Source organism: Podarcis cretensis (assembly GCF_951804945.1).
Source record: "Podarcis cretensis genome assembly, chromosome: 13".
Taxonomy (NCBI): domain Eukaryota; kingdom Metazoa; phylum Chordata; class Lepidosauria; order Squamata; family Lacertidae; genus Podarcis; species Podarcis cretensis.
In genome coordinates this window covers 43,592,111-43,616,275 of record NC_137182.1, presented here as the reverse complement: position 1 = coordinate 43,616,275, position 24,165 = coordinate 43,592,111, and the positions used below count along the sequence as shown (strand labels likewise).

The window sequence follows — 24,165 nt, the reverse complement described above, 5'->3', positions numbered from 1 at the left end:
CAGAGATCCTTCCTAGCACCTGCACCAGATCCTTTTAACTAGAGATATCAGGAAGGGAAGCTGGTTCTTTCTGCAAGTGAAGCATGTTCCCTGTCAGTCAGCTATGGTTCCTCCCTGAATCAACTGATCGAGGCAGGAAACGTGTTTGGGGTTGTCTTTGACAGAATGGCCCCAAAATATTATCCCAAAAGATCTGATCATGGCTTGGGAAGTGGGATGTGGAGCCAGGGAGTGGCTTGGATGTCAAACTGTTGGAGTTAGACTGGGGCCACATCTATACCATACATTTAAAGTACTTCCACCGCTTTAACACTCATTACTTCCCCCAAAATAATCCTGGGACATGTAGTTTGCTGAGGGTGCTGGGAAATGTAGTTTTGTGACAGCTCCTAGCAGCTTTGGGGACGTTTAATGAACTACGAGGGTGGTCTAAACCACTGAACCTTGGGCTTGCCGATCAGAAGGTCGGCGGTTCGAATCCCCACAACGGAGTGAGCTCCTGCCAACCTAGCAGTTTGAAAACACGCCAAAAGTTCAAGTAGATTAATAGGTACCACTCCGGCAGGAAGGTAAGCAGCATTTCCTTGCACTGCTCTGGTGTCAGTGTTCCATTGAGCAGAAGCGGCTTAGTCATGCTGAGCACATGACCCGGAAAAACTGTCTGCGGAGTGGACAAACGCTGTCTCCCTTGGCCTGTAAAGCGACATGAGCACCGCAACCCCAGAGTTGTTCACGACTGGACTTTACTGTCAGGGGTCCCTTTACCTTTACCTTTAATGAACTACAGTTCCCAGGATTCTTTGGGGGAAGCCATGATTCTCAAAGTGGCATATGAGTGCTTGAAATGTATGGACCCCAGCTTCAAATCTCTGCTTAGTCACAAACCCTGCTAAGTGACTCTGGGCCAGTCACTGCCTCAAACTCCCTCACAGGGTTGTTCTGAGAATAAACAGAATGGGGGCCAAATAATAATAATAATAATAATAATAATAATAATAATAATAATATCTTATTAACTAAATAGCATGTTCTCAAAGAAAGAAGTAAAATTTCTGGAAACATTGAAAATGCTCTGTGTGTATGTGTGTGAGTGTTTGTGAGAGAAAAACACAGACAAACATAAATTCAATTAATAATAATAATAATAATCAGACGGACAAATAGAGAATTCTGTTTTCTTGAAAATTAGGTATTTTTTAAAAAATCAGCATTCACCTGACATCTAATGCCAGCATTGCCTATGTTTCTTTTGCCTCAGATTTCATAAGTACTTTTTTTAAAGTTCTGATTATCCTTTTAATATGTTTATGTAGTTCTTTACTATATTGCTGTAATTTATTGTTGCAGTCTATTCTGGAAAATCACTTTGGGACATTCTGTTGTAGGAAGTGATTCAGTAAACTAATTAAACAAACTGACCTGTCCGAATATCACCATGCAAGTTTAAAACCGCAACAGCAACAGAAGCAATCTCAGATTTGTGTAATAGCAACTGAAACTTTAATTCTTCTCAGAATTAGTTCATTTTAAGTCACTTTCAGGGCCCCTTTTAGAGCTAAAATGTGGCAAGAAAATGTTGTTATGAATGAAAACTTTAAAAAGAATGTTTAAGGCAGTTCCCACCTTCCATACAAGTTTGAACATTTTCTGCTTTTTACTATTATTTAGTTTAATGTACGGACGTATTTGAAATATTTATTTTTTGTATTGTATGCAATATCATTTTTTTAAAATCAAAGCACTTTACTATAATGTCTATATATAATTAGCACATATAAAATGTTAAAATCAGAGGCAATCAACTAACTATAATGGTAAGATGGTGATGAAGATGATAATAATCGGGGGCGGGGGTTGAGCAGGAACTCAAGAGAACTGAGTTCCCTTACCTTTTTTAAATTAAATATTTAAATTTTTTTTGTCTGGGGGCGCTGGAACAGATATACACCCAATGCCTGAGCCAAAAATCCACCTATATCTGTAATCAATAAAGTTGTGGCCATTTCTAATCCAGATCATTGACGGCTTGAGTTTATTAATCACATCTTACATTTAGCCACTGCAATAAACAAACAAACTTTGTGGTGAGTTCCCCTACCTTTTTCCAGAAAAAAACACAGATAATAATAATAATAATAATAATAATAATAATAATAATAATATCATTGCTACAAATATGTAATAGGCAATGTACAATATTAATTAGAGAGAAAAGAAGTGAACAATAAGAAAATGAATATATAATTATAATGCATATTCTCCACCTTTTTCTTCCCTCTGCCCTTCAGATTGCTAACCCTATCAATTCTCAGTCCTATCCTCACAATGTCTAGACAAATCCTGTTTCATTTTTGTTCTCTTTGAACAGTTGCCAGCTTTTTTTTCACCCTAACCATATAATCTTGCCTGCACACATCCGGAAATTGGCAGGGAGGGGGGAAGCAGAAGAGGACTGTGAGGTCAGTGTGTGTATCATTTGGCCAGGCGAAAAACCTTCCCTAGCAAAAGTTAACCATCCCCCCCCCCCCCGCGCGCTCTGTGCCAACAGGGGCAGCACCCTTTGGACCAAGCCAACGACACCAGCTTGACGGCAGGGTTTGTCCTCTTGGGCTTCCCGTCCCTCCCGCCTGCCTCCCGCCTGCTGCTTTGCTCTTTGCTGTCCATTTGCTATGCCTTCACCTTGGTGGGGAACCTGTGCATTGTGTGGGCCGTCCTCCGGGACTCTCGCCTCACCCGCTTGCCCATGTACATCCTCCTGGGGAACTTCTCCAGCTTGGAGATGTGCTACGTAACCACCACGGCGCCTCGGATGCTGTGGGATCTGTCCTCCCCGCTGCCAGGCATCATCTCTTTCAACGGATGCTTCCTCCAGTTCTACTTTTTCTTCTCTATGGGAACCACCGAGAGCTTCCTCCTTGCAGCAATGGCCCTGGATCGCTACCTGGCCATCTGCCACCCGCTGCGTTACCCGATGCTCATGTCCCCCCAGTTTTGCTGCTCCCTATCAGCTTTCTGCTGGGCGTCCGGTTTCCTGTGGTTCCTGGTGCCCATCGTGCTGATTTCGAAGCTCCATTTCTGTGGCCCAAACACCCTCGATCATTTCATCTGCGACCCGGGCCCACTGCTGGCTTCCTCCTGCATGCCAGCCCCCACCACAGAGATGGCTTTCTACAGCCTCAGCTCGATTGCCATCTTTGGACCCTTCCTCTTCATTGTGTGCTCCTACACGGCGGTCCTCAAGGCGGTCATGCGGCTGCCTTCAGCCGCCTCGAGGCAGAAGGCCTTCTCTACTTGCACCTCCCACTTGGCGGTGGTGGGCCTTTTCTACGGCTCCATCATGGTCACCTACGTGGCTCCCGAAGCTTCAGGGGGCGGCAACAAGGTGGTGACCCTCTTCTATTCTGTGCTGACCCCTTTGCTCAACCCAGTTATCTACAGCCTGAGGAACAAGGAGATGAAAGACGCCTTAAGGAGAACACTGTTCCAGGGAAATTAGGGGCTTTGATCCGCGGGTGGTTGGTTTGGACCTTGGTCAAGAGATCGGGACCTTTCCCTCTGTAGGAGCTACCATGGCTGGCTGGCTGGAAACAGGAGAGAGGGGCGAAATCCGGTTCAGTCGCCATTTAAAGGCAAACTTACCTCATTCCTGTTTCCCGAAATAACATCATGTGAAACCAAACACAACTAGCTTTTGAAATCCACATGAATTTTGCAGTTCAGCTGTCCATCCAGAAACATGTCCATAAATGTGAAAGTGTTGATGAAATGCATATGCTAAGTAAAAATAACTAACAAAATGTTATTATAAAATATTTAAAATGGGAAATAGATGGCCAAAGGTGTACATTACTAGCAATGCACACTAAAATGCTAATGATTTTTCATGATGACATTTTTTCTTAAAAAATAGAATAAAATTGCAAACTGACAAAGAAACATGACAATCAGAACCTAATATTGGATAAATGAGACGCTCAAGAAACCATCCATCCCTAGCTGCAGGTGATGAATTTGAGATACTGGCTACATACAAACACCTTTGAAGCACATTGCTTGCCCCAGCTGTAGTTCACTCCTCAAAGAACTACAGTTGCCAGCACCCTTAACAGCTCCCAGTTCCCAGACAACAGTTTCTTTGCTGGAACTCCCATATGTCAATTGCGATTTAAATGTGTGGTGTGTACTCAACTGCTATATATTGTGGTGATATCTGTACAGTGCCGTATCCTATATATAATAATGTTCAGTACTTTATTATTTATCATTTCATCATAAGCTGATTCATGATTTGCTTGCAATATAGGGGTGAGGGAGGCTTCCAACAATATGTAATATATAAACATATGTCAAGGTGGCATATATAAACATATATAAACATATGTCAAGATGGGAGTTGGCGAGCAGGTCAGCAATAACTCACAACGTGTCTGTGAAGCTAACTCTTCATTCAAAGAAACAAAAACAGTGAGCACAGCAGCTCTTCCCAGTAGGTCTTGCCCAAATGAGGCAGTTGTGAGGACTGAAGGTCCCCGCCTTCCCACGCTCTCTAAGTCTCCACCTTCTCTGGTTCCTTCCTGTGGGATGTAATCCATTGGTGCAGTCAAATGCAACATTCCTTATTTTCCTAGAGTGGGCACAGACAGGGGAACATCTTGTTCCCCTGATTTAGAGCATCCTCCCCCTGCATGTGACCTGGGAGATGGGCATGGCTCTGGCTGACTCCATAAAAGAGCCAAGTCACGCAGCCATTTTCTCAGTCGCAGTCTAGTTTTTGTCTTTCTTTTGTCTTGCTGTTCTTTTGCTGCCATGCTGCTCTCCTGCAGCCATTTTGTTGTCTTAATGTAATTTTGCTGCCTGCTGGCTCTCAGCCAGCAGCACATGAGTTCAGTCTCCCTATGAGATGAACTCACCGTTTATTATGTAACCGCTAAGCAAAGCCTGCCTTTCAGGGATCATATCGTGAACTGAAATGTGAGTAAACTTTTTGTTACTTTACTCAGAAACACTCTTGTGTCTTTGTTCTTTTGTTCTTTGTTTGTTGTTTAGTCGTGTCTGACTCTTCGTGACCCCATGGACCAGAGCACGCCAGGCCCTCCTGTCTTCCACTGCCTCCCACAGTCTGGTCAAACTCATGCTGGTAGCTTTGAGAAAACTGTCCAGCCATCTCGTCCTCTGTCGTCCCCTTCTCCTTGTGGCCTCCATCTTTCCCAACATCAGGGTCTTTTCCAGGGAGTCTTCTCTTCTCATGAGGTGGCCAAAGTATTGGAGCCTCAGCTTCAGGATCTGCCCTTCCAGTGAGCACTCAGGGCTGATTTCCTTCAGAATGGATAGGTTTGATCTTCTTGCAGTCCATGGGACTCTCAAGAGTTCTTTTAAGGGGGATTAAAGGGGACACCAGGAAATAAACTTAACTAAGAGATTCAAATGAATCTGCAAACTAGCTTCCAGCTATATTGAGGGGAATCTGCTCCGATACATCATTTACTAGAGTGAGTGAAGGAAGGATAACACTTATTCAATATATCCTTTCCTACTATTCTTAACATTCCCACATTTCCCAGGCAACCTGAGACTTCTTCACATTGTCTGCCTCTGCTCCGCCCTCTTCATGCCTCTTCAGGTTCTGTGAGACCAGAGGAGAGGGGAGCTTGTCCTATACACCGAACCTAGGAGGTGCTTTCTAAATTGCATTTGTTCAAGAAAGCGGTCTCTCCTCAGCAGAGAGGGTCCTATAGCTGCTGAGCAACTAATGTCTCTGTGACTCAAAATGTGGCCCTCTTTATGCTGGTGGCAAGAAAAATCAGGAAGAATGAATTGGATAAAATGTCAGTAAATTGTAAGGTAGATTAGGAGGTCTAAATAGAATTGCATGGCATGTAATCATGGAGGCGCCCCATTTGCAGTCTCACTTGCAAAACACCGTTCTGATGGCTTATGCAGAGGCTTTGCTTACATATGCATTCTTTTTTAAATTGTATTTCTGATTTTCAGTTTTACAAATTTCAAGAATTTTACAATTGTTTTAACATTTCAAAACTTGACTTCCTTCCCCCTTCTTTCTGTGGTTCCTTATATTTAATATTTTCTGCATATCCAAAATTGCTCATTTATTCATCTACCTTAAATATATACTCTTAAAAAACTGCAGGTTATTACAGCAATCCCGCCAATGTTCTTATCTGTTTGTAATTTGTTTGTAAATATTCCATAAACAATTTCCATTCTTTTATTAAAAAGTTTGTTATTTTGATTTCTTATTTTTCTGGTAAATTTTGCCATTTCTGTGTATTCCATTCTTCTTTTGTTGGGACTTCTTCTTCTTTCCTTTTTGGGGCAAATAACATTCTTGGCGCTGTAGTCACATACAAAAATAATTTCTATACAGTTTGGGTAGTTTACACATGTATTCCTTTGTTAAGTGTTTGTACAGTTTTGTTATGGCCTTTGGTTAGTACAATAAAAGCTTATTTTCTTTACATTAAACTCATTCAGAGGTTTGAGCAGGTCCGTATCTCCTGGCCTAATGTACGTAAAGAGATGAGTTGTAGAGCACTTTCTCCTAAAGAAAACAAAAAAAGACCACAAAAATTGCCAGCAATAATTCACTATCTGTCCCAAGCACTTATTTCAGTTCACTGCAGTGCTGAGGTATCTTTTCCCTCAGGCCATCACACTCTGTACTCATCCCAGAAGTAACAAGGATAAGGACCAAACGTATTGGCTTGAATCTACCCTTTTCCTCACATTCTTCTAAGCAGCAACTGCACACATCACTCCAATTCCCAGTTTAGACGGCCATTTCCTCAGGAGGATTCAGCTCCAGAAGCTTCCGTCAGTTAGATCAAGGAAGAAAAACTATATTGGCCTAATTAACTGGTGCCTGGATATGAACTTTTCTGGCAAGCTTTGTTGGGCTACCCTGCGGGAGCCAATTTAAAAGATGATCTGTAACTGCAACATTTAGTGGTGCCAAAGTAGAATGATTTTAATAGAGGAGTCGAGATGCAGTTCACCCACTCAATAGGTCACAGAAAAGTCACCTTGCTCTGTCGTCAGTTGAAGAGAGGGGATTGGTGGGGTGAGTTCTGCTCAAAGGAACTCTTTGAAATTGAGGAAAATATCAGTCACTTTTCCCAGCAGAGAACAGGTGATAGAAGCTAAATTTATCCTCTATGCATCAGTTTTGTTCTGCATGGGGAGGCAAGCTAGTATTTAGAGGGATGATTTTCACTAGTGAAATGGCATGGGGGGGGGGGAGTTAAACCTCTCCTCCACCAGCCATCATATGCCCAATTCAAATCTTCTTCTCTCCCCAACTGTTTTTAAAGGCTTTAAAAAGTGTAGTTTGGACCTTAGTGTAATGGGTTAAAAATGTTCTCCCTATATAATTTCTGTTAAATTGAGGCACATTTTTAAAATAAAACTTTGTGCAGACACTAGGGGGCGATAGAACATAAAGGATGGGGGATACGGGAGAAAACTTGAGCATTAGTAACATGCAAAATATCTGCAGGTATTTTTTAAGTCTCATAGACATACTCAGTTTTGCAAGCCACACCCAATCATGTAAGCCTGTAGTGAAACTCCGAAGTCTACATGCTGGACTGTGGTAATTATGGGATTAGTGCAGGTGATAGACTATAAGAGTGTTCCTTCAGCAATGCTCTCCAACCCGTTTGTTTTTTATAACAAGGAAGGTCAACATCTGTACTCTAGGACTACTCAATTCTCCACACAGCTGTTCAAGGGCTGAAGTGCATTTTACCTCCATTGAGATCACCCACCACAATAAAGCTGTCGCCATGTTAGGGCTTCCTACATAAGGAGCCCATCGTAAATACGTACCTGTGCACAGGGCACATGTTAACACTGCTTGATTTTCTATGTTACATGAGTCAAAGAGAAAGATGTTAACATTTCATCATCATCATCTTTTATTTGTATCCTGTCCTCCCCAGCCAAAACCAGGCTCAGGGCAGCTAACATCCAATATATAACATTGGTATAAAATTGAACATTAATTAAATTACCTCCTAAAAGCAAGTCAGGATCAAATTAAAATCTAATTAGATGGCTTTCCACAGGATTAGGGATGGGAACAGTAAACGCTCACCAGGCCCAACTGTTTACGCTGTTCTTATATGAGCCTGTGAGAATGATGGGAGGCCTCTTTCATACTAGTTCTTATACAAAAAGAGAAGGGGAGTCAGGCTGAGCCCTGACCAAAGGCCTGGTGGAACAACGCCGTCTTGCAGGCCCTGCAGGATGTCAAATCCAGCAGGGCCCTGATCTCTTGTGGCAATCTCCCCAATTCTTACAACCCTTCTTTCCCTTCAGAATGGACATGTGGGCAAACCTTTGAACTATTCCTCAATCAAAATTTGGTAGGTCCATCAGGGACTAAATGGCACTCCTTCCAGGAAAGGTGGATCAGCAAGGCAACTTTTACCCATCCTTCTTCTATAGCAAGGAAAGCTGGCCATACTCCCATGAGGCAAGTTGTCACTGCTCAGCCGTGGTGTCTCTCAGTCTACCCTAGACTGTGAACCTGAAGGAGCTTCTCTACCCCCATCATCCAGCCCAGAGACTGAGGTCTAGCTCTGGGGTCCTTCTTGCGGTTCCCTCATTGTGAGAAGTGAAGCTACATGGAAACAGGAAGGGCCTTCTCGGTAGTGGTGCCCACCCTGTGGAATGCCCTCCCATCAGATGTCAAGAAGATAAACAAGCATACAACCTTCTCTAGACAAGTATACAACCTTCTGTTAAATTAAATCTGAAGGCAGCCCTATATTGAAACGCTTTTAATGTGTGGTATTCTGTTGTTTTTGTATATTCTGTTGGAAGCCACCCAGAGTGGGCTGAGTCAACCTAGTCAGGTGGGTAGAACTCAAAAAATAAAGTAACAACCACCATGCAGGGCTGCTATGAGGATAAAACTGGATCATGTGCTTTACCCTGCTTTGAGCCTTGCTAATTGAAATCTTTTTTAATCTTTGTTATGGGAACCAAACACATTGCCCAAAAAGCAAAGAATGCAGGTTTTTATTGGTTAAAGTAGGGAACAGAAAGCAGAATATGTATAAAAATTACAAAGTCGAACTCAAAACATTGCCAAATAAATACGGATGTTATTATCTCCTGTATATATATATACACACACAATAAAAGACAATGGGGGCTAGTGCTCAGCCAACTGGGATCTACGAAAGACAGAAGAGCCAAACAAGCTCAAATGCCCAAACTCAAGTGAAATGGAAGTTAAGGTAAGAAACGGGCAACAGGGTCGCCCTCCCTAACAGTAGAGATGGGGCAGGCCTGGTGTTGGAAAAGTGGGAAGAGTCTAGGGAAAGACATGGGAGTGAGCTGAGCAGCCCTGCTGATTTTTCAGACTCACTCATGAAGGCTAATTCTTATTACTGCAGAGGATCGAGGCTAGGCTGATGCATAGAGAAGTAGAACTAGAGGGAGCAAAACTAGGGCTTAACCCTGGAGCCCTGCAGTTCCCTCTCTTGTCTCTCACTCCTTCAACCTAGTGTCTTTGAATGTATGATAAAAACAAATCCAACCTTGCTGGGCCCTAGATAGCCAAGGTAGTGTCCTCCAGATGTTGTTGGACAACAACTCCCATCAGCCCCGGCTATCATAGCCAAGGAGGAGAAATGATGGGAGCTGTCATTCAGCAACAGCTGGATGACACCGCCTTGGCTAACCCTGCCCCAGGCCTTTGATTTTCTAGATCCTCTGAGAGGTAGCAGGTTCTGCCTGAAGGCCAAGCACCACCAGGCAGGAGAGCAGTCCCCCCCACTTGCCATCTCCTCCTCCTGCCCCCTCACTTCATTCACTTTGTGCCTGATACGCAATGGTGGCTGCAGCCTGGCTCTGGGATCCTTGCACTTTGCCATTCACCACTAGCAGGAGAGGCGTCTCCACCCGGATGCTAGAAAAAGTAAAACTCTGAAAAAGAGGAATGGAGAGAAGGTTACAGTGCGGAGGAAGGAGTCAATCTTAAGGCCTCCCTCCCTCCCTCCAAACCTTGCCGACTGTAACAGGGACTATTTTCAGGCAAGTTTTGCTCACATATTGGCAAGTTCAGGCAGCATAATCACAGCTGATGAAGAGAACCTTGCACAACAAAACCAATGTCTCCAAAAGACCTGACATTTTGCGACAAGGAAAGTGACAGGAAAAATGCACTGGGACAGTGTTAACACTTGCTTAGGTGTAATGTCTAGCTTTCCTGAAAACAAATCAAAATGAACTACGCATGAAATAGCTGGCACTGTCTAATCTCCTCTACAGGCAAATCAGGACAAATGCTCAAATAAGCCAGTTATCTGAAAACACCCACCCACCCAGATTTACATAACTTCCAACTGAAACGAAGTTTTTAAAGTGCCATTTTTAAAAAGACATAGAGGCTTCCTCTCCACTTGGAATCTTTCTCCCAGAATGACTGATCTGGGAATGGGTGGGGAAAAATACATAAGAACAAGGGGGTGCCAAGACAGACAAGATGACGCCAGTAAGCCTTGAATTGTTGCCTCTGCTTTAAACTGTTTCCACCACTTGTGCATTCAAGTAATTCTGTGCTGTCTCTTCCAACTACCTCTTTGGAGGCTCTGGTTGCATCACGAGCAACATGGAAACAGGTACATAATAGAATTCGAAAGGGCCAAAGAAAGAGCACAGGCGCAACTCACCTTGCCTTGGTGCTGGATGTGATGATGCCGAAGGTGAGGCTCAGGGATGGCCACCGAGTCCCCAATCAAAACCCCCCAGCTTTGCGCCATGTTGTACACAGTGACAGCAAAACAGGGGCCCTCGGTGGAGTCAGTCAGGCCAAAAGTGCTGTTTGAGTAAAGAGAGGAAAGAACAAAATATGTTTAAAAAGAAGCATTAGTCAGGTTGCTGGATGGGTAGACAGGCAAGTGGAAAGATCAAGAGATGAGCAAGATGGATACTTGGCCCACGCAGTGGAGCCCAAGGAGATGGTCATGGTTGATAAAGCTCAAGGACAGACTAATCATCTTGTAGGTGTCAAAGTCCCTAAGATCAACAGAGAGTTCCCTGTTATCCCATCAAAGGTAGTTTCTCCTTATTAGAACTGCCTTCCTCTACAGCAAGGATGGACAACCTCCAGCCAGTGAGCCAATCTCAGCTTGTGTGGTCGTTTTCCCCAAAACATGGCTACCACTCATAAGCCAACATCAGTTGTGATGTCAGCTGAGTTGGCAGGTGGGTGAGTGAATTTGGCCAGCAAGGCCAATCCTGATAAGGATCTGGCTCATAGAGCCAAAAGGTTTTCCACCCCTGCTCTAAAGAACCAACAATACATCAAGCTGAACACATTTCAGAATCAAGATTAAGGTATTTACTTCTGTTTAAGCAAGCGTCTGGTGGCCTCCATAATGATGTGCATTTGTGGGATAAGCTTCCACAGCTTTTTGCTACTTTTAAATAATTATTGAAACCTATCCCAAACCTATCTTCCTAGGGAAGAATATAAGCCCTAACAAACTATGAAGAGAGCGGGATAAAGCTAAGCAGGAAGGAAAAGGTGGATATAGTCCGGGGGGGGGGGGATAGGAAAAGATTCCAAGGCAGGATTTTGGCAGAAACTCACAAGGGCACCTTTTCCTCTGTGGTCAGACTGAACAGCACCTTCCCCAGCACCACAACACCAGAGTTAACGCCAGACCTCAAGGTGCCCAGGGGGCGCTGTTCCAGTTGCACCTTCTGACCCGAGGGCCCTTGGTAGCGCCCATCCCCACACGGGCCCAGCTGGGAGGTACGCAGGCTTCCCAGCATGCTCTGCAGCTTCTTGCCTTTCACTTTTCCCTGCAAGGGAGAAAAGCAGCACGGTGAGTCACCTTTGCATTGTTGGACGATGCTACGTTTGCATGGGTCAGGCAGTGAAAGGACACCAAGTCTTGTTGCCGTTAATAATACCTTGTTTTCAAGGAGGCTGGTTAGCCGCTCCAGGAAATCTACAAGTTGCTGCTCCCGTTGGCGTGGTTCCGGGCAAGCTGGATCAAGGGCTGCTGCCTGTGCAAAGCCCTCCAGAGCTTCCATGTAGTTTTCTTCATACTTATATAGCTGCCCCCAAAAACAACAGAGCAGAAGGTGATAAGCTAGGGTCACGTGGAACATACACTACTATGGAAATAGGAAACTGCAGGCACAGATCAATTAAGTCAGAACAGGGGCAGAGATTGAAAATCGACCCCTTGATGACTGCTTAGATGGTAGCCTTAAGATGTATTTCACTTGGAATTGCCAGCCCCCCATCCTCTAACCCGTCCCACACTTTTCAGAGTTCTCCGCGATAGGTCAAGCACAAGCCAGCCAAACCTATCTTGCCCCATGACCCTCACCGTGGCTCGATTAAGATGTAGATCTGGATTACAAGATGCCGTGGGGTCCACCTTCTCCTACAGAAAGAAGACCAAGAGAAATGCATGAACATCCACCATCACTTCCTCTGTGAGGACACACTCCTCCTGCTCCCCAAGCACTTTCCACCACAGTCATTTTTGCTTTTACCAGCTGCAGCCCAAAATCCCCATCCACCCACCATCTATAGCACACCTTTAGCTACCTCATTTTCTTTCCCCTTAATCGGTCCAGCTCACAAAATCCACAGAACAGTTACATAAGTAACCAATCCTGATATGTGTTGTTCCAGGCATTTATATGCTCACAGGATCACTCTGGAAAGTTATTGCATGAGTACCAAACTTTTTTCCTAGGCTGCCTCTAACTATCCCTATTGGGCAACTTTTGCCTTCATTTTGATCTCTTGCACTTTTCCACTATGTTGGTGGGTCTGGCTGGGGACAGCAGCTGAGCTGAGCAAGAACCACTTTACAGATATGCCACAAAGTCACGATTTAGAAAACCAGGCATTCTTCTACACCAACTACTGTCTGCCTCTATCCTATTCAAAGCAGAGGAGCACAAAATTATGCACCATGATCTGAATGTGCACAGAGGTTTTTCTCTCTCACACACACAGTACTAGAACCCAGGGTTACCCAGTGATGAGGAATATTAGCAGATTCAGGACAGACAAAAGAACTTCACAGACTGCAAGGTTAAACTTTGATACTCACTATTATAATATTTAGCTTTAAAACAGGATTAGAAGAATTCACGGAGAATACAGATCTCAGGGGGTACTAGTCATGATGGTTATATATTACGATTCAGAGGCTGATGTCAGAATATCAGGTGCTAGGGATCACGACCACAATTGCACTCATGCCCTGCTTGTGAGCTTTCCGTGGGCATAACTGGCCACAATGAGAACAAAATGCTGAACTCAACAGGCCTTTGGTATGACCCAGCCTTTGGGCTCTTATTTCCAAATAACGTCTTTTGTCAGATGCTAAAAAATAACAGGAGGTGAATATCCTCATCATCCTGGGTATGAGAACTTCCCAAGAGCATGGCAAACTTATGCTAGTGAAGATTGCAACATCTTTATTTTATTTTGCAAAATGAATTAATTTGTTTTACATTAGAAATATCAAAGCAATTTATGAAACAGGAGGGACCTTTAAAAACAACATGTGTATCTCATTTTTGCCTTACAGCAAGTTGGTTAGGTAGACTAGATTGAGGTTAGGCGTGTATATGCAGCAAAAGGAAGTGGCAGAATGCCAAAATGCCACCTCAACCTGCAGACAGGAGGTGCCCTTTAAGTATCCTTGCCTGTGTAGACAGACAGTATGCTGTAGTGGTTAGAGTGTTGCACTAGGACGGAGGAGACCAAGGTTCATATCCCCACTCAGCCATGAAGTTCTCTGGGTGACTTTGGGCCAGAAACTATCTAACCTACTTCACATGACTGTTGTGAGGATAAAATGGGAAGTTGGGTGGGTGTGGGAAAGAGAACCATATATACTGCCTTGAGCTTCTAGGAAGAAAAGTGGGTATCAATCTAAAAAATAAATTAAAACAGTTACATAACTAGCATTCCATGAAAAGATTACAGCCAAGATTATAGCTCCAGCTGTGCAAGTTTCTCACTTGGAGAGAGGGTTTGCCATTTATTTTATTTGTGTGGTTTTACTTAGAAGAACATTAGAAAATGTGATCTCCCTGCATGCAGTCAGAAGTGACTTAGCCTGTTCCACCCCTTCAGAGTGCAACTTGCTCAGGTAACCCAGTAAGCTTTGCAGGCAAGAAAGGAAATTGAAACTGGGTCTCCCTGCATCCATTACCAGCCCTCTAAACTGCTACCTAGAACTAGCCATTTCCACCTCAGCTCCTGGCAATGTAGAATCTCCGGAAGAGGCTTAGCCTGGGCCCCCAGCCCCCTCCTCCCCACCATACCACAGGCTTCCTCTAGAGTCCCCTCCAGCACCTACTGCTTGGGCATAGGCACTCAGCGCCTGCTGGGAGATCTTGGGGTTCTGCCCTGAATTGAAGAACAAGGAGAGGTAGGCATTGCCCAGAACATCTGTGGAATACAGAGAGCATAATTAGCAGGTTGCACAGCCGGTTCCCTTCCTTGCTCTATCCCATCCCACCTCAGGACCACCTGAAAAGGGGTGCATGACAGACTCACACCAGGAGCGGCCATCGCGCACATCCATCTGCACCGCCAGCTTGGCCTGCCGCACGCTGTCCATCACATTGTGTGCATGCTCATCAGCAGAGTTTGTGCGCAGCTGCCTCAGCACCATAGAGAGATTCTGCAGAGAGGCCTTGTTCTTGCACTGAAGAGAAAAGGGGCAGGAGAAAGACAAGGCTTCTGCAATTAGCAAGAATTCAAATCCTACCTAGTGAAATGCAAAATATGACTCTCACTTCCCCGAAGTATTCCTTGAGGTATGTCCTTTGGCTTAATAGTCCTGGCTTGAAGCTGCCAAGCAGCTCTCCAAACTAGAATCACCGCCTGCCCAAGGGAGGACTGAGGGGGGACTTACATGGCTAAGCGCTCCAGAGAAGCAGGTGTGGGCAGCAGAGACATCACCCTTTTTCCAGTAAACTTCCCCTAACTGATTCCAGGCTTCTACCAGTTCTGGGTCCAGCTTGACAGCTTTGGAGAGCAGCTCTTCAGCCTGGGCATTATAATCTGGGGACACATTCAAGGCTTTCCCCTTCAGCATCAGTGTGTGAGCTCGACCCTTAGACAGGCCTAGCAGAGGATGGGAGAAAGAGAGATGCTGTAAGTGAACTGCAAGTCCATGAAATCCACACTGTGCTAGAAATTCAGTCACCAAGCTCATCCAAAAGAAATAATAATAATAATTTTATTATTTGTACCCCGCCCATCTGGCTGGATTTCCCCAGCCATTCTGGACGGCTCACAGTAGAATATTAAAAACATGGCAAGATATCAAACATTACAAACTTCCCTAAACATGATCATACATAACCACCCTAATGCCACCAGGAGCACAAATAATCAGGAATGCACAATAAAAAGGACACCTGCAGAGCCTCACAGCATATGAGGAAGGAGGAGGAGGGATGGTATACAAGTTGGAGAAAGGAGAATGCTGGTTCTGTTGAGATTTACCTTCTAATGCTTCCATTTTCTGAAGAGTCTTCTCCATCTCTTCCTGTACATCCTGCTGCTTTTTCGCAGCATCTTCCACCTTGTGGCTCTCAAAATAATGGTCTCGGAAATGATATAGCTGGTCAACCAGTTCCTATCAGGAAATCGCCAAACAGGGAACGTTACCATCAAACCAGAGCAACAACGTCTTGCTGATACACAAAATGCACCGAAAACAGAAGCTAAACACACACTTGTCTATCGCTACCTTGACATTTGATGGTGGTTAACGGATGCCAAAGGAAGCATGTATGGGAAATTTGTGCAAAATGAGGTGTCTTTAGTTTTCCATTCAATATCGTTCGTTTCCAGGTTCCAGCAGTCTAGAGTTGCTCAGGCACGAGCCAAAAAAAAAACCCCAACTTTTAAAGACATGGCTGAGCACTCCACACCCTTGATTTCAATAACTAAGCTCTGAAAGTGATAAGAAAAGGGGTTGAAATAAATGACCCTCAGGGAATTGGACTAGATGCCCCCCCCCCGCCAACGTACTACGAGTCCTGGTCCTCAGTGGCTTGAGAGGCGAGCAAAACCGAAGTACAAAGAAGAACGGGCAGAATCCTATGCAGGCAAAAGAAGGGGCAGGTTGCACCCCCTTCTCTGCATGGTTTCCACATCCACATTCCTCCAATCCCCCTCTCGCTACATCTCCTCCCTCATCGCTTGAAGTATTGTAATGGGGGGGGGGTGATTCCTGCTGGAGAAGCATATTCGGCAGCATATTCCCAGTAAAATGAGATCCGGGTGGGTCCTGACACAGTTAAAACACCTGCACGGAGCAGGATGGAACTCCTGGCTGCTGCTTCCATGTTTTGCCAACTCGGGAGGAAACTGTTCGGATAATATATTGACTTTAGCAGAGGTCAGAGGAAGAAGAAAAACGGTAGGCTTATGACACGGCGAGATGTTTTGCTCGCCCTACCTGCAAACCTTGCCGAGCTTGGGGGTTTTCCTCTTCTTCCTCAGCCATGATCGCTCGAGACTCTCCTCCGTTTCCTGTTATTCTCTTTGCTTGCAACCGCGGAGGCTCCTGCAGAGACATCTAAAGGACTGGAGGCCAAACTGCAAGCCACAAAGAGAGGAATCGACCATTCTTCCGGAAGCAGTAGGAATCATCCTGGCCGTGTTTAAATAAATGTTTTGCATTACACCTGCGTGACAGAGATGTACCTTCTTTTCTTATGCTGTTTCATTAAAAAGATAACAGCCGTTCCTTATATTCGTTAAAATAAAATACAAACAGCTTGTTCCCTGCCCAATGGAAAATATTCTGTACGTGCTCTGAGACACTGTTTCTGAAAGACGAAGCTGCAGCTATTCAAAAGGAAGCCTGTCATATTTTTCCTTGTGTATTTTCAGCTGTATCTTATGTGAATTGCTCACAGGTTTCTGCGATACAAATGCCATGAAATTACATGCTGTATTTACATTTCATATTAAAATGTTTTCACTAGCAAGACAGAATCCAATCCTTTGCATAGGTAGGGATGCTTAAACCCATTAACTTCAATAGTTTTGTGCAAAAATCATGAAACAGGTTGTGTCTGGGTGCTCAGTGAAATTTTATTTTTATTTTGTATTCCTCCTCTGCTTTCTTTCCCAAGAAATGGATGTTTGTAATTATGGTAATACAGACTAGTTACCCTTTATGCATCTTAATCACTCCATTCTATATATGGTGAGGGTGACATCAGAAGTGTGAATACAAAATCAAATGGTGATTAATGCAGGTAAAATGCATAGAATCAAAGGGGCTGGAAGGATCCAATTATCTGATTTGCAGAACAATACAAACTCATCTGAAGTCTAGTAAATGCCTAAAATTTTAAAACAGGCTTCCTTAACCTCGGCCCTCCAGATGTTTTTGACCTACAACTCCCTTGATCCCTAGCTAGGCAAGACCAGTAGTCAGGGATGATGGAAATTGCAGTTTCAAAACATCTGGAGGGCCGAGGTTGAGGAAGCATGTTTTAAAATGACTAAATTTAAAAAGCTAAAATAAAAAAATTCCTTCCAGTAGCACCTTAAAGACCAACTAAGTTAGTTCTAGGTATGAGCTTTCGTGTGCATGCACACTTCTTCAGATACGAAGAAGTATCTGAAGAAGTGTGCATGCACACGAAAGCTCATACCTAGAACTAACTTAGTTGGTCTTTAAGGTGCTACTGGAAGGAATTTTTTTATTTTGACTATGGCAGACCAACACGGCTACCTATCTGTAACTTTAAAAAGCTATTAGAACTTAGGTTGTATCCAATGCTAGTCCTACTCAGAGTACATCCATTTGAATTAATGAACCTGTTAGTCATGTCTATTCTACTCTAAGTAGGACTAGCATTGGCTACAACCCTAAGCTCTAACAGCAAAAACTGCTCATAGTGGTAAGTACCAACAAAAAGTGTGTGCACACTAATCAGAGGCAAACACACCAGGCATATTAGATTTTTCCTCCCCACCCCACAAAAAAACCTCAACCCCACCTGTTTCAATAAGCAGTGAACAAATTAAACACAGGCTTGCAAACATGTTTATGCACGTAATTGGAGAAAAAAGTACCATTACATTACAACACAAATGTGGCAGTTCAAAGCAATAATCGGGAGGAAAGATCACATAACACATTAGTTGCAACAATATAGTAATTAAACAATTAGGCTGTAATCCTGTACATCTGTACCCAGATACCACAGAGTTCAATAGACCTTATTACCAGGTAAGTATATGTAAGATTGCAGCCTTGGTGCCAGAAAAAAATGACATGGTGAAGCAAGCTTTCACATTTCACTTTAAGGAATCATAATTTGTGTGAGAGCCAGAGTCATAATCGTATGTTGCAGGGCAGGAATTAATCTTGCTGAGTAATGGAACAATTACAGCATATATGCAACAATATCTAGAGATGCGGGTGGCTATAGTAACCATTAGCAACAACTGGAACACTCTGCTGAGAGAAAGAAAGAAGCTTAGAAAGGAATTGGTTTTAACTGGAGCATTTACTCCTTTAGTCCTCACTGCAGGCTCTCTTCCTTTAAAATTTGCTACTTCTGAGATTTCAGGAAATTTAACGCACATTAGACTTCACTGAGATCTGGCCTGTGGGTTCTTTTAAAAGCCTCAAGTCTGCAACGAGCATTTCAGTCCAACAAGCATTTCATGCCTAACCTGGATATTCAAAAAGGCCTAAACTTGTCAACATAAGTTACAATTTATATTCTCTTAATTTTATATGCCTTGTTGCCTCCTGCTTGCTGTTCCAAACCATTGCCAGGAGAGGTAAAGAAGCTGTTGCCAGACTGGCCCAGTGGTGGAGAGGCAGCAAAGAAGGGTTTGAAATGGAAGTCCCCATCACCACGCCAGCCCTGGATAGGTGTTGCATTCTCAGAGAACCTGGCAGCATTACCTAGAACATGTGAACAAGAGATATTGTATTAGGGGGATTTAATCTATAAGTAAGCCAATATTACCCACAGTAGTATGTTAACACAGAGAATACTCAATATATGCCTACAGTTTTACTAGAGCAGAGTAGACTGATGGATTGATTGTTAAGCCTCTCTGGGAATTGTAGCTCTGTGAGGGAAATTTAGGGATCTCCTTTTGACTCCTTACAAACTACCATTCCCAGAAATTGAGGCAGGAGGCTATGGCAGTTTAAAGTGGCAAGATCCTGCTTTAAATGTATAGTGTAGATAAGGAAATGATTAGGGCATATTCAGTGAGGTGTGGCACTCAAGAGAATTAACCACAAAAATTGGGCAAAGTTCCATTTGCTTTGCTAGGAGAGACAGAAGAAATGAGTTGATAACATCATCACCATTGTCATCATAATTTATTATTTATATGCTGCCCATCTGACTGGGTTGCCCCAGCCACTCTAAGCGGCTCCATGTGTCTGGGGGCAAAACTATACTTTTCTAATATACATAGGATTTCCCCATCATGCCTATGTTTCTCTCATATTGCTCTTTGTGGGGAAAAAGTTAATTGCACTGAGTATGCTAGTACAAGTTTAACTACCCAACTGAAAGGCCCCTGTCCTTACCCAAAGAGAAACCAAACACAGGCTGGGGCATCATAGGAGGCTCTTGGCCTGCCTCCTGGTTGGCCACAGCAATGTTGCGCAAGCGTAGGCTGTCATAGAGGCCCTGCAGTTTCTGGTACTGCCGATTGCGCTCCATGAGTTTCTCTGAGAGCTCAGTGAATTTCTTTTTGTATTCTTCCAGTACTTTCTTTAGGGAGGAGACCTCACTCTTCATGGAAGTCAGCTCCACATCTTTGCTCTGGAGTTGCTGGGTGTAGACTTTCTCCATCTGCTTCAGGTGACCTTCTGCCTTGCTGTAGGTATATTCTTGGTATAAGCGCTCCTGATGAACCTGCAAGGATAGAAGATAGAGTAAGCAGGAGCATAAGAGCCACTGTGATGTCAGGGCTGAGCAATATGTGCTTGATGTATTCCCCCCTCCCTTGATTCTTTTATTCTTCCTCATTATTTTTCTTCCTTTCTCTTTCAGCTGAAATCTCTAGCAGAAGTTGAGCAGATTGGAGGCTAGAGTAGTAGTACAGTCAAATCTCAGTTGTCAAACGTAATCCATTTTGGAAGACAGTTCAACTTCTGAAATGTTAGACAACTGAAAACTGAAGCGGAAGCCTCAATAAAATAAGAAACCTCAAAATGGAAGTCACGTAACACGTTCGGCTTCCAAAAACCGGAGCAGTTACTTCTGAGTTTTAGGCGTTCAGGAGCCAAAACATTCCAAAACGGAGGCGTTCGGGGACCAAGGTTTGACTGTAGCAGTAGTAAATTTAATGTCTATACCTCCCTTCATCTAAGGATCACAGGGTGGTTTACACAACACAAACATGCATAACATAGTAACAAAACAAAGCAAAACAAGAAAAGAAAAGAAAAGAAAAGAAAAGAAAAGAAAAGAAAAGAAAAGAAAAGAAAAGAAATAACCCCCAACACATAGAGTTTAAAAGGCCATAAATTGTTTAATTAGCCAAAGGTAGTTTCTTAACTATTTTATGTCTGGTTTTTCTGTTACAAATCCACCCCAATCTGCATCTCCTATTGATAGTGAAAAGACAGAGTACAGCTAAATTTTCAAAACCTTAAAATTCCATTGGTGGAAACCTGTTCAAGGAGTGTTTACCTGGTATGTCCAGAAAGCCAGAGCCCTGGAACTGATGTCCAGAATAATCTCTGGTCGCAGTCCAGATAGGACCATGGCTTTGTATTCCTCAGAAGGACTGAGTTCTGTTCGAACAATATCCAGTTTACCAGAAAGAGCACTGGTGCAAGCAGGGCAGACTGCAGGTGAGCGGCTAAATTCCCCACTGCCATGTTGGTCACAGAAAATATGTGAGCAGGCTGTGACCCATGCGTAGCCTGAAAGTTTGACTCGGCATTTGCGGTAATTGCAAAGAAGCATATCCTCACAGACTGACATGTTTGATGGAGCCAGTGCAAAAGTTTTACAAGTACTTTTTATGCGATGGAAAGGTAGCACTCACCATACCACACCTATAAAATGAAATAAGTATTAATGCTAGGATTTTGAAATTGCTTATAGGCTATGGCTGCCTGGCGGAGAACTGGACTTAAGATCATTATATGTTCATTTAGCAGATCTGCAATTCAGATTACCTAAAAGATTGCCTCCTCCTATTACAATATATGTCTACCTGAACCTTAAGATAGTCTTCTCAGGCCCTGCTCCTGGATCCCCTAATTGAAATGAGTTGGATGGATTCCAAGGACAGGATCTATTCAGTGGTGACACCTCAGTTACAGAATAGCCTCCTCAAAAGATGTCTGGTGCCTTTTTCAGCACCACATTAAGACATTTTTATTGACTCAGGCTTTACTATTGCATTTTGAATTCATGCAGTAGCTCACCCCCAGCCACCTGAATTCAGTGGCATATTGCCCACAGCTATCATGGCCTTTGACAGTCAATAAATTTGTCCAGTGTCTAAGCTCATCTAAACAATTGACCATTGCCACATCTAAATCAATAAACAAAAATCATGTGACAGCAAATTCCATAAATTATGTGCTGGGTACTGAAGCATGTCTTCCAGACTTGGTTGTAGGAGATCGTTTTTATAGTATTAAAGTCTATAGACTAAAGTTTATAGACTAAAGTCTATAGACTAAAGTCATGGACTTTAGGGAGGATGCTAGGCAAGTCATTTTCTCTGCCTCAGTAAGATCCCCATCTGTAACATGGCATTTATTTTGTCCTGTTTCACAGGATTGTTACAACAATGAAAGCAGTAAGACTTTTAAGTATGTTGCAACTTTGACATACGATACGAAAAAACAATCCGTAGTACTTTCTTTACTGTCAGTGAGTTCTAAAGGGGGAATATATTGTCAATTGGGGGGGGGGGGGGGTTGGAATCACAAAAGGAGTTGTATCTGTTATTCAGACTTGGAATAATCTCAGTGAAACTAATGGATCAAAGGTTGTATCTGTCGAGTTCCACTCATGCAATAGGACTTCCCCTTCCACTCAAGCACCCCCAAAATCTCCAGAGATCCTCCGAAACGGGCTTTAAGGGTGCACAGGGGGCTGCTGAGGAGATGGAAGTTTTGTTGCACAAGTAGAACAACAATGCTGAATACAACCCGTGCTTTCTTTTCATTGGGTTACTCAAAGGTACGCAGTACCGGCACTTCCTTTTAGCCTCTTGGGTTAAAAAGTGTGACACTTAATGTAACAACTTCATGACAAATACAGGCACCAATGTTCTAGGTGGGAAAGCACTGGATACAACACATACTAAGTTCCATTAATTTCAGTGGGCCTACTCTGAGTAGATGCAGCCCAAGGAGTGCAAAACAGCCAAGAGACCAATCATCCAGTTCACGTTTTAAAGCATATTTGAAGCACACTGTCCCTTCCAACTCTGCAATTCTATTGTTCTTCTCCTTGAAGAATTCTAGGCACTGCGCTTTTCCCTACAGTTGCACTTTCCAACAAATAACAGTGCCCAGAATTCTTTGAAGGAAAGGATGCTCTTCACCCTCCACACCCCATGCCCATCCACAGAGGATTTTTTTATAATATTTATATACTTTAAAAACACACACACATTAAGCCCACTTTTTATTCGCAACACATCAGTTCAGTACTAAAACACTACCCATTCTTCTTTTTTCTTATAGTGGGAGGTAAGTCCCAGAAATTTAACAGACTTTAAATTTCCCTTCAAGGAGCATAAAATCCTGCTGGATCAGACCAAGCAGCCCCGTCTAGTCCAGCATCCTTTTTCTCACAGCAGCCGACCAGAAAATGCCTTTGGGAAGCCCATCGACTAGATAAGATTAACCAGATGTACTTCAGCCTCCCACACAGTTGTCACGGTGTGAACAAAAAGTGGCTCTCCTGAGTAAACAATAAAAGTTCAGCGAGTAGCTATTTTTGGCGGGGGGGGGGGGGCGGGGTGCAAAAACAAACAAAACCCTGTTAAAGAAAGCCAGGAAGTTGATGCTTTTGTGACGTAATATATTGAACTCTTTCGAACGAGGTATTTTACTGACATGAGTGCGCAGGCTTGTGAGGCAGTTATTTACAAATGGAAGTTAGAAAGATGGGGGAGGGGGAATAGGCAGCGAAGAAAAGGCGGGAAAATATGTAGCACGCCAAGGTTGGAAAAGAAGAAGGATGCTCACGCGCCGCCTCTTGATTGGTCCCCCCCCACCCCGCGTCTCCAACGGCCGGAGCTCGCGCTGCTCTTCAAACCTACTTTTAATTCCACCTCTTTTTGCCAACGCTTCCCCTGAGGCGCTAAAGAAGGCGAGGGGCGGGAGAGGGGGAAAAAGTGGATAGGAATGCGAAGCGCCAGGGGCATATCGCTGGCGGAAAGAAAAGCGAGCTAAGCACGGAACTGTTGTGTTTTTTGTTTTTAAGCTGGACCTCTCTACGTCCCCGTCACAAAAATTAAAATGCCCCTCACGTGCCAGTCAGTGAATTATAAAAGTTGCAAGCCGGAGTTCTGCAAACAACCAAAAAATGGTTGGATTGCGCGCGCGCGCACACACACACACACACACACACACACACACAGAGCCCTCACGCACGCTCCCCAGCCCTATGAATCCCAGCTTAGTGTGGTTGCTCCATTTCTGCTTTATATACAGTACTAAGAATAACTAGGCAGTGGAGAGTGTTTTAAGTCATTGCCTCTCTCGCACCCATGCAGTACTTAATCCATTTAAGGCAACTTCAAGCACAAAAACCATTGTCTGGAATGGACTTTATTAGTCAGACAAAAACAAATCACCAGTGCAAGTTTTAAAAGTCCATCAGAATTGTTCCCGAGCCTAGTATGTATTTTTATGTAACACAGTAGAAGCCACAGCCAACAAATAAGTTTGAAGTTTCCTGTCCCCACATCAGCCCTTTTCAAATTGAACTCTGTATCCATAACATCTCTTTGCACCTCCCAGTTCTAGTAATGTACTGAAAACCACCATTTGCCAGTCACAAAAAAAGTGTTATGGGCCGTAAAGGTATCATGTATATACACAGCCTAATTTTGATGCTTTTATTCCAGGCAAAGCTATGCGCCCTTTTGCTATAGCTTTA

At 43.6% G+C, this 24,165-nt stretch overlaps 3 protein-coding genes across 8 annotated transcripts; 1 reads left to right on the top strand and 2 right to left on the bottom strand.

Annotated features, from left to right (window-relative positions):
- Positions 1 to 2,674: 2,674 nt before the first annotated feature.
- Positions 2,675 to 3,598, top strand: LOC307201291 (olfactory receptor 11H6-like). Its single transcript, XM_079950347.1, has one exon. It carries the CDS (start codon positions 2,744 to 2,746, stop codon positions 3,494 to 3,496), a length of 753 nt encoding a protein of 250 aa, XP_079806473.1. The 5' UTR covers positions 2,675 to 2,743; the 3' UTR covers positions 3,497 to 3,598.
- A 5,425-nt stretch (positions 3,599 to 9,023) lies between these two features.
- TTC5 (tetratricopeptide repeat domain 5) lies at positions 9,024 to 17,518 on the bottom strand. The gene is made up of 10 exons (XM_079951597.1): positions 16,491 to 17,518; positions 15,530 to 15,662; positions 14,934 to 15,145; positions 14,573 to 14,723; positions 14,373 to 14,464; positions 12,375 to 12,431; positions 11,950 to 12,096; positions 11,624 to 11,838; positions 10,701 to 10,848; positions 9,024 to 9,954 (listed from the first exon to the last, which is right to left on the bottom strand). The coding sequence occupies exons 1-10, from the start codon at positions 16,608 to 16,610 to the stop codon at positions 9,835 to 9,837; spliced, it is 1,395 nt and encodes a 464-aa protein (XP_079807723.1). The 5' UTR covers positions 16,611 to 17,518; the 3' UTR covers positions 9,024 to 9,834.
- Positions 17,519 to 18,079: 561 nt separating this feature from the next.
- Positions 18,080 to 23,236, bottom strand: CCNB1IP1 (cyclin B1 interacting protein 1). 6 transcript variants are annotated; one of them, XM_079951673.1, is made up of 4 exons: positions 23,118 to 23,236; positions 20,722 to 21,092; positions 19,611 to 19,941; positions 18,080 to 18,968 (listed from the first exon to the last, which is right to left on the bottom strand). In XM_079951673.1, exons 2-4 carry the CDS (start codon positions 21,016 to 21,018, stop codon positions 18,775 to 18,777), a joined length of 822 nt encoding a protein of 273 aa, XP_079807799.1. In that variant the 5' UTR covers positions 21,019 to 21,092; positions 23,118 to 23,236; the 3' UTR covers positions 18,080 to 18,774. The 6 variants fall into 6 exon arrangements, with proteins under 6 accessions (XP_079807799.1, XP_079807797.1, XP_079807798.1 ...); XM_079951671.1 differs by lacking the exon at positions 23,118 to 23,236 and adding an exon at positions 22,445 to 23,099; XM_079951672.1 differs by lacking the exon at positions 23,118 to 23,236 and adding an exon at positions 22,721 to 23,098.
- Between the last annotated feature and the right edge of the window lie 929 nt (positions 23,237 to 24,165).